This window comes from Zootermopsis nevadensis, unplaced genomic scaffold (assembly GCF_977971745.1).
Source record: "Zootermopsis nevadensis isolate Lab colony 2312 unplaced genomic scaffold, Znev_1.0 Znev_ptg000016l, whole genome shotgun sequence".
Taxonomy (NCBI): domain Eukaryota; kingdom Metazoa; phylum Arthropoda; class Insecta; order Blattodea; family Termopsidae; genus Zootermopsis; species Zootermopsis nevadensis.
In genome coordinates, this window is record NW_028259148.1 from 14,252,367 (window position 1) to 14,262,868 (window position 10,502).

The window sequence follows — 10,502 nt, forward strand, 5'->3', positions numbered from 1 at the left end:
AGATTTCTGTCTTCTGGGTTGTTGCGCTGTGTAGTCTGGTCGATGTTAACCAACGTTTCAGAGGTCATACTGCCTCCGTCATCAGGGCGATGAGCGACCAAGTTTCACACCCATACAGCCCAGCTGACATAATTACACTTTCGTATATTTTAATATTTATTTTTTGTAATATGAGACGGGGTCAAACGATTTTGAACTGAATGATAGCAAGCATTCCCTTAATTTAATCTGCTCTTGATTTCGTCATGAATGTCATTATGACTTCTTAGTTCCGTCCTTGTATTCTGGTTCTGTTCTGAATTCTGATGCCGAGACATGATCATATACTTTGTCTTTTCTGGATTCATTTCTACATCCCTACTAGCCCTTAAGAGTGTTTCTGTGTTCACTTTTATAGTATTTATATTATCCACCAACAGATTAATATCGTCAGTATAGACTAAAACCTGATGTGTCCTATTCAATCTCAAACCACCATGATCTTTTTGTACTTTCCTTATGACACATTCTGAGGCAAAATTGGAAAGCAGCAGCGATAGAGCATCTTCCTGTTTCAGGCCATTCTGAATAAGAAATGTATCAGACATGTTTACCTGCACAAATTTTGCTAGAGGTTTAATTTAAACATGTTTTAATTAGCCTAGGTTACTACTACTACTACTCTGTGGCACTACAGCCCTTTTGTAGGGCCTTAGCCTCCTTTGCTAGTTTGCTAGGTACACCAAATTCAAGCAAAATATTATAAAGAACCTCTTTCAACTAAGTCATAGGCTTGTGGTAGAATGGGCTAAGTACAGATATCCTGATATAAGTTTTTACAGATAAGTATCACATTAGTGTCTTGAATTAAGTCACAACCATGTCCTTACCATATTTCATGGTTCATCACACCCTGTAGTGGTTAGCATTCCTCCCTTCTATTTATGATGTAAACATGTGGTTCAAATTTTGATCAGGAGACTGGCTGTCTTAACATTAGAGTTTCTTAAGTATTTCCAGGCAAGTACTTGGAGAGAACCTTAAAACTCACAGTGAATCAGTGCTTCATTCCACATCTTTCCTTAATCACCCAGTAATTTCTCTTTCAACGTTGTCCTTTTTGTAAACAACATGTTAATGAACAAAATCCTAACCTAACCTTAAAAATATTAATTTATAAAATCCTCTGCTGTGTCATTTAAATTCTTAGAGAGTGTTTCGTTCTAGTTGGCTATCTTGAGGATTTTCATATTTTTCTCAGGCCCTATGGCAAATTTAACTTAAAAATTACATGACTTCTTCATTTTATATCATTCTCAATTATGATTTACAGTTTTCCTCCCTATATAACCTTGGTAGTATTTTTCACTACATAATCTAATGAAACATTCAACCATGTGTACTTGTGTTCAGTTCCTGAGAAATAATGGTGAATAAAACCATTAATCATTGTGGGATTATCAAAGTTTGCGCTCTTTTACAACTTAATCAGTATTAAATCTCAGTAACTCCAGGGCATTAATTAATATATTCATTCATGTCTGTGTTAGTCAAGTAATTTTAAGTATTTGGAGAATGTTTTTGTCTGGAGTTTGGTGTAACGGACTAACAAGAACTGTCTGCCATTGGGCAGTCAAGTTCATATTCAGGAATTGTTCCTACAATGTTTTAATGAATATATAGGAGAAACTTTGCTATTATGATAATTAGAATTAATGTATTTAGTGAGTTACTCTTGTCTTATTCTGTTTTTGTTGTAGCTTTAGGTAAGGAGTTTGCAGAGGCCAGTGGTTCCATCTGTTGTGGTATTTTTTATATACAGTGTCTAATAATGAAACTGGGCAGGCCTTTTCCCTGGAAATCAAAGTGTACACGTAAATTAGGTTCAAGGGTAAATGTCCATTTCTGAGTTCAAAGTCTAGCGAAATGGAACAGACTTTTCCTCAAAGAAGGAATAAACTGTGCCTAACCAATTTTCTTTTATAGTAGACTACAATATTGAACAGAAATGTGAATTTAGTTGTAACATAATTGATAGAACAGTTTGGATCATATATCATCCTAGGCTTCCTGACTTTTGTTGGCATTTTAATCAAGTGGGGGGCCCCCCTTAAGTGCTTATATATTTGATAGATGTGATTAAAATTTGAGCTTGTCTTAATATTACATAATATTTTGCTAGGACAGAAAAGCAGATTTCAGCACGGTAAATATGAAATCAGTCGAGAGATGGTGACAAATGATGAAGGGCATCTGTTGCAAGGTCAGTAATTTGGCATGCAGATAAGCAGACGCTTTGAGCCCTTGCAATAACACAAGTTATTATTGTTATTTCAGACATATTTTCTGATTTATTTTAATGAAAATTACTTGTGGCACCACCTTTTTGAGCGTTATCATGTCTAGTCAAGAGGTGAAGAGCATTACAACAGGAACATGAAGATGACTTGGCTTCTAGGTTGTTTTATCATGCAGTTTTGTAGAAATTGATATTTGACGGGTGCTTACTGCCTCCATCATCAGGGCAATGAGTCAGTCAATTTCTGAGACTGCATGGTGCAATATCCCAGAAGACACAGTTGTTTTTCATACTTGTCACCTTGAGAACTTGAAATCTCACTAACCATGTAACATTTTTTTGATTATATATAAAATAATGCATACAAACAAAAACTGTTTATACATTGTATGCATGATTTTATTCATCAATACACTGCATGGTATGCAAGGTCTTTTTAAATTGTTTTGTACCATGGGCTTAAAAATGATGACGTTCTTAATGTATTTACCCCGTCAAACACAGCAACTTTGGGTGTTCATATTCTGAAAGTTTCAGTTTTGTGTCAGGTTTTTTGTAAGACGTTATACTAATGGGAAGTGCTGTGTATGACTGAGATTTTGCGTGTGGTATTTTTGAAGGGGGGGGGGTGTGAATGTTGTAGAATGCATACATTTCAATTAATAGGGTAAGTGTTGTGTATGGCTCAGATTTGTTTAATGTAGTTTTCATTTTTGGGGAGGAGACAGGATGTGTGTGAATGTGTGAGTGCACATTTGTTGTATATACACATGTTTTATGAAAAATGTTATAAATCCCTCCTCCCGCTAAGACTGATTTGTACCTAAATATATAATTTCTTACATGCTTTAAACATTCTTTCTTGCTGATAACTGTATCATGTTACAATTTCTTGGTGTCAATAAAGTCATCTTATCAGGTTGAAAATTGTTTGTTTGCAGGAATGAGTGTCCCATTTGTGGTCTAACCTATTCTGGGTTATTTTCAAATTATTCAGTTATAAACAGAACTCAGCAAGCTGCTTGTGGAAAGTTGTCCAAAATTGTCATCGTGATGATTCGTATTTTCAGAGCATTTTTCTTAAGTTATTTTATATTTTTTTATTAAAATTTTTGAAAATTCTTGGCTTGTAGTCCGGTTTAGTCATGTAGATTACAGCTTCATCTGTTTGGCCTCTGTTTGACTTACGTCAGCAGTCTGCAGGAAAGAGACGGTATGTATGACTTGACATCCATCGAATCTACTGTGCGTGGGTGTTCTATGTTTGTACCTGTGCTTCAGTTTTTGTCAGAAGTCAAAATCTTTTTTTATTTACATTTATTCAAATACCACGGACCTTCAAATAAGATACCCAAATTTTTAAAAGTGGTTTTAAGGAGAAAAAAAAATGAATTGGGTAAACTTAATATTAGGGATATGGCTAGTTCCACTCTGGAAACTGTGCAGTTATGCACAACGGCTGATAAAACCACAGTAGCGTGGAAAATTAATAAAAACATTTTTGCTCCAATGGCATCGGACTATGCCTCTATGGAAACGTGCCACTAACAGACCCATTGTTCATCCTCTAGGTGATATATCAATGAATACGTAGCATTGCTGGAATGATACTGACAGGGGAGGACTTGGAGAAAAACCTGTCGCAGTGCCATTTTCTAGAACGACAAATACCACATGAACTGACCAGAGCTTGAACCTAGGCTTCCAAGGTGAGAAACCAGCAACTAACTATTTCAACCATGATGTCTTTCTTGTACTTACTGGTATGCTTCACTGCTCCTGTCACTGCTGTCTGAATTGATGTCAACAGTGTCCCAAACTATGCTATTGACTTATATGAAACAGGAACATTTTTCTTCATACGCATTATGAAGCCTTTGTGCGATACTAGTTTGACATTCTAAACAGAAATTGTTTCATTTAAAAAATTCCTGCAACCAACCTTTGGCTTATGTTGAAGCCGTGGATTCTGACTTATTTCAAAATTTCAGCTGGCACATTTCACTTGACAGAACATAACCTAACTGTTGCTATTCATTTAAATATGAAGGACACATTTGTTCTCTGTAAATGTTGCTTTTTGCTCACGAAAAGCCTGCCAATGACTGCCGGTTTGCAGACAGGAGCTTTCATTTATTCCAGCCTTCAATGCAGTTAGAACTTTCTGGCTTCAGCAACATTTCCTAGTTTGTTTCTCATTCACTTCCAACAGCTGTATTGCCCGTCCTTTTATCTTGGCACTTTACAGAAAGAAGCAGTGTAGCAAACACAGCTGCATAGAATGTTTATTTTTGACCAGGGAGTATCTATTTTGCCTAAGACAGCCGACTTCAGACTCGCCGCTGTGAAAACCTCAAATCCTAATACCTATTTTTCCATCTGCAAGCTGTAAAGAGCCAAGTGCAGTCAGTATATTATTTATTATTATTATTAAGTGTTCTGTCTTACGACAGGTCCATTGCTCTGCCCAAAAAGAGCTCTCCAGTTGTCCCTATTCTCGGCTTCTCGCTTTAATTCCTGGAACGTCATCTTCTTTCCTTGTTTAAGGTCGTCGGTTAGCTGTATCAATCTTCTTCCCAGTCCTCGCTTTCCTTCAACCTGGCCTTCGGTGATATCACTCATTAATCCATTCCTTCTCATAATATGTCCCAGCCAGTTAGCTTTCCTTCGTGAATGTTTCTTTGCTCGTTGACTCTCCTCAATACTTCTTCGTTGGTCACTCGATCCGTCCACCTGATCTTCTCTATTCTTCTCCAACACCACATTTCGAAACTCTCCAGGTATTTCTGTTCCTTCTTCCTGAGTGTCCAAGTCTCTGCTCCATACAGCGCGACACTCCATACGTAACAGTATAGGACGTAATAATTATGGTTGACCTCAACAGCACCGATTTGTGAATTATCGAATAATGCAGCTGAGAATGCTAAACAGCAAAGACCGTCTTACAGTGACTGACGTTCGACAATACACCCCAACTCCTTTCTTCCTGCTGCCAAGTCTGCATCTGCCTATTGTGTATTCCTTAAGGCACAACTGTGCAATATGCGAGTCCTTGAATAAGACACGCATTGTTTATTGTGTGAACAGTTTGCGAAAAATGTCCATGTGCCATTCAGATAAATATGGTATTACATTTCACACTGATTGTGGGACATCTGTCAAGGTCACACTTATCTGAAAGCTTTGTATTGTTTTGACGTCAAGTTCGGGCGATAATTTTATGGAACACGCCTTTTCAGTACGGTTTAAAATCAAGCTTTTTCATTTATGATAGCCACCTTAATCCAGGTATTTGCAGTTAAATTTTAACATTATGCTTCATAAATGTCAGCAATGATTTTTCACTCTAGACCAGAAGTATTCAACCTTTTCTGTTCGCTTACCCCCAGATATAATTTCTCTTCAACTCTGTACCCCCAAAGTTGTTGATGTATAATGAAAGTTATACGTAGTATATAATCTACATCTAAAATAAATTACATTACTGATTATTCAGTGTTTATCATAAAATAATATATATTTTTTAAATTTCGCGTACCCCCAGATATAATCTCTCTTCAACTTTGTACCCCCAAAGTTGTTGGTGTATAATTCAAGTTATACGTAGTATATAATCTACATATAAAATAAATTAAATAAATTACATTACTGATTATTCAGTGTTTATCATAAAATAATATATATTTTTTAAATTTTGCGTACCCCCAGATATAATTTCTCTTCAACTTTGTACCCCCAAAGTTGTTGGTGTATAATTCAAGTTATACGTAGTATATAATCTACATCTAAAATTAATTAAATAAATTACATTACTGATTATTCAGTGTTTATCATAAAATAATATTTTTTTTTAAATTTCGCGTACCCCCTAAGATGTCTTCGCGTACCCCCAGATATAATTTCTCTTCAACTTTGTACCCCCAAAGTTGTTGGTGTATAATTAAAGTTATACGTAGTATATAATCTACATCTAAAATAAATAAATAAATTACTGATTATTTAGTGCTTCCCTCTATACTTCAATTTACTAATTAAACAAGAATACAGTCACTTAAGGAACACATCTTTATCTCTACTTATGAAATTTATTTAACAATGGTAATTACAGTCCCTGAACATAAGAAGAATGAAATAATATTATACAGCTTGATAACATAGATCGGAGAACATGGTAGTGAGACGAGCTGGTGGCCAGTCATTGTTTTGTCTTCACATACTGACGGAACTACGTCTGAATGCCAAGCTGTCTTCTGGTTCGTCTCCTCCTCTGCTAGCAAGATTACTCCAGTTTAAATGAGCAGCGCTGTAAAGGCAGAGGCTGGAGGGGCAATGCCAACAAGACACTGCCCTTAATATGAACTGCTCCAGAGGAGGACACACCAAAAGTTTGGGAAACTGGCCAAGATAAGAAACAGGCGGGTTAGGAATGCAAGAAGGTGAAAACACTACAAGGAAATGAAATCAATAGCAGCAATTATTAAAAAATTACCAAGCGATAGACTGCCATTGAAACGAAGAGCATTTAATATTATGGTCGTAGAACTCGAGTCCTAAAAATATTCTACTACGAGGTTAAGAGAATTCAACTGGTGAAATGAGACAACACATTATATAAGAGTTTTCAAAATTTACCAAAACAATTATACAGACAATTTTACTTTGAACTGAAACTTCTACCCCTTTAATTGTCATTTCTGGCAAATGCAAGCATCCAAGGTTTTCACACTTGCAAGGTATTTATATACCATAATTCATTTCTTCAGAGTCTCGTAGGCTTCTTGCAATGCCACACATGAAAAGGTATCAACAGCGGTCTGAACTGCGTCAAGAAGGTATCCAACTTGTTATTAACAAACGATTACAGTTGAACAATGGGCCTCTTAATGGGCTTATTTTAAATTTTTTGGTCCATTTTCCCATCTCAGGCTCTGAATGGCAACTGACGAGGAAAAATATCGACGACTGTTAAGCTTGGTTCTGGCTGCTTGGAATTCTGGCCATCACTCCAGGTCAGGAAGTTCCTCGTCGTCCGAATCAGACTCCGGCTCGAGGTCGTCGAAAGTGGGCTTGCTGTCACTGCCGCCGCCGCCACCCAAGCCACCCATCTGCCTCATCATCTGCAAGAAACTCAGCGTATTCAGGTACAGAGAGCAAGATTCTAATGCTGTATGTACGCTACACAGATGTGTAATTCACGATCAAACTGTTCCAAGTGATTCGTCCAGTGCAGTGACTTGATTATCCTCAAACTCATTCTGTGATTCGCTTACAGCTGCTCTGTTACACCTCACATGTCACGACACAATAAACAAAAATTGCACTTGGGCAAATCTGGGTACCCTAATTTTGCCTGTTGTTTTGTATGGGTACGAAACATGGTCTCTCACTCAGAGGGAGGAACACAGATTGCAGGTGTTTGAGAACAGGGTGTTGAGGAGGATATTTTGGCCTAGGAGGGAAGACGATGGGGCATGGAGAAAACTGCATAATGATGAGCTTAAAAATTTGTACTCCTCCCCCCAATATTGTCAGGGTGATTAAGTCGAGAAGAATGAGATGGGCTGGGCATGTAGCGCGCATGGATGGGACAAGAGGTGTGCACCGGGTATTGGTCGGGAAGCCTGAGGGGAAGAGACCTCTGGGGAGACTTAGACATAGATGGGAGGATAATCTCGGGCGGGATCTATGGGAGATAGGAGTTGAAGGAGACTGGATTTTGTTGGCCCAGGACAGGGTCCGGTGGAGGGCTTTGGTTAATTCGGTGATGAACCTTCGGGTTCCGTAAGCCATCTGGTTGGTTGGGTCCACTATTTGGGTAGCCTGAGGGGAAGAGACCTCCGGGAAGACCTAGACGTAGATGGGAGGATAATCTCAGGCGGGATCTATGGGAGATAGGAGTTGAAGGAGACTGGATTTTGTTGGTCCGGTGGAGGGCTTTGGTTAACTCGGTGATGAACCTTCGTGTTCGGTAAGCCATCTGATTGGTTGGGTCCACTATTTGGGAAGCCTGAGGGGAAGAGACCGCTGGGGAGACCTAGACGTAGATGGGAGGATAATCTCAGGCGGGATCTATGGGAGATAGGAGTTGAAGGAGACTGGATTTTGTTAGCCCAGGACAGGGCTTTGGTTAATTCGGTGATGAACCTTCGGGTTCCGTAAGCCATCTGGTTGGTTGGGTCCACTATTTGGGAAGGCTGAGGGGAAGAGACCTCTGGGGAGACCTAGACGTAGATGGGAGGATAATCTCAGGCGGGATCTATGGGAGATAGGAGTCGAAGGAGACTGGATTTTGTTGGCCCAGGACAGGGTCCGGTGGAAGGCTTTGGTTAATTCGATGATGAAACTTCAGGTTCGGTAAGCCATCTAGTTAGTCAGAGGTAGCACAAGAAATGTTCAATGCAATACAATTTTCTTCACAAACAGAAAATCAAAAGGGGTAGGCTGCCGGTGAGTAATGCATTTTTTGTCTTAAGCATTGTTGTAATGACCTGTATAGAAGCTGATATAGTTCATCTCAAAACTAGCCACGATTTAAAATTTTAAAGTCCTACCTCTTCGAGGTCCTCTGACTGGCCAACATCATCCTCACTATCATCCTCATCTTTCCATTTATTGAAGTCCACCTTCAGCCAATGGTATTTCTTCTTATCTTTCATCAGATGAGGCCAGTATGGTCCATCGTCCTCCTTTTTCTTCAGTACCATTTCGATATTACGGTCACGAACACATTTTACCGATTTCTATACAAAATGAAATAAAAAAGGGACACAAAAATCTGTAAATTCTTTAATAACAAAATAGAGAATTTGGATAAAAAATTCTACTTGGACAGACTCCAACCCTAACTGTGAACTTGAAGAATACCAACACCCATGAGAAATCAAAACACACACACATACTATAATATCAACTGGATTCAATGACAAAAATGTACGTTGGTCATAATTAAACTTCTCACACCAACTATGCCATTTCTTTTACGGATAATGAAGTTAACTTGGTAAACCATTCAGAAAAAAACACGTTTTCTAGGTTTATGCACGCTGTTGATTTTTAAAACGCAGTAAATGTTCATTTTCAGACAATATATACATACCTCAGGGTCAATTTCTTTGAAAAGCGGTATTGTTACTTCGTGGTCCTTCTTCTCTGTTCCGCCAACTCCATGAAAATATATTTTATCGTTGTTTATTTTGATTTCGGGGTTCTTGCAGTCTTCGAGACAAATTGTAAGAAAAATCACATTATTCCTCTGGGCCCACATTACTGAGGGAGGCACAGCCCTAGAAAGGAAAAGAAAGACCAAACGTTAATGGTTGCACCGACTATTTGGAAATAACTGAGAAGCCATTAAAAATGACTATTTTAAAATAATTACGATATTCAACTAAAAACGTACTCATTTTCATGAACCATTTTTAATTTTCTTAAGGAGACTGGGCCGTAAATAGATGTTGGACACAAAGGGCACGACGAAGCACGCTGCCGCTACCACTCCTAAACCACACTATGCACAACGTGTTATCTGACCTGCAAACTTAGCTATAATGCGATCCACACACTTGTGTACTATGTGAAAGACTAATCGCGATCACAGTTTTCACTCTTCAGTTTGAATGCGAAAGCTTTCCACCACCTAGTACAACGTTACTTTCAGGAAATGTCGGGAATCAATACACGCAAGCCAGCCCCAAATCAAAGATGGCGGCCATTCGAACTAATTCTATAGCATTAATAGTGCAATTGCCTTCTACTTTATACTATATTAAAAACCCAACTTCAATAAATTTTAAAATACAGCCTGTAAAAGGTGGCAAAATAAACAACAGTAAATAATGAACATTTATGTACTTACTGTTCTTCAGCCGACATCTTTGCGCAAAGCGAATTAAGCAGCGGTAGATTGCGCTTGTCACGATCGATAGTACAAACGATTTTCCATACGAATTCTGATCGATTCTTAAAATGCAGTTATTTCGGTTATAGATGGCAATACGGTCGACCAGTGGATGCTACTGCCATCTTAAGCGAATGATGAGAACCATGTCACTTAATTTACGCTTTTACTGTCAGGTAGCGGGATCGTCGGTTATCGTACGCTTCTGCCATCTTGAGTCTATGTCATTCATTGCGTCATGTGAGACAGATCAAATGGGTCTTATGGCATCGGTGCTGGTTTCGTGAACGGCTTTCAAACGTTACCCGCGTTAATCATATAACAAAT

At 38.3% G+C, this 10,502-nt stretch overlaps 1 protein-coding gene across 2 annotated transcripts; it reads right to left on the bottom strand.

The window, feature by feature from the left end:
- Positions 1 to 6,343: 6,343 nt before the first annotated feature.
- LOC110837072 (cytosolic prostaglandin E synthase) lies at positions 6,344 to 10,277 on the bottom strand. 2 transcript variants are annotated; one of them, XM_022078870.2, is made up of 4 exons: positions 10,134 to 10,277; positions 9,375 to 9,561; positions 8,830 to 9,018; positions 6,344 to 7,395 (listed from the first exon to the last, which is right to left on the bottom strand). In XM_022078870.2, the coding sequence occupies exons 1-4, from the start codon at positions 10,148 to 10,150 to the stop codon at positions 7,279 to 7,281; spliced, it is 510 nt and encodes a 169-aa protein (XP_021934562.1). In that variant the 5' UTR covers positions 10,151 to 10,277; the 3' UTR covers positions 6,344 to 7,278. The 2 variants fall into 2 exon arrangements, with proteins under 2 accessions (XP_021934562.1, XP_021934564.1); XM_022078872.2 differs by lacking the exon at positions 10,134 to 10,277 and adding an exon at positions 9,678 to 9,988.
- Between the last annotated feature and the right edge of the window lie 225 nt (positions 10,278 to 10,502).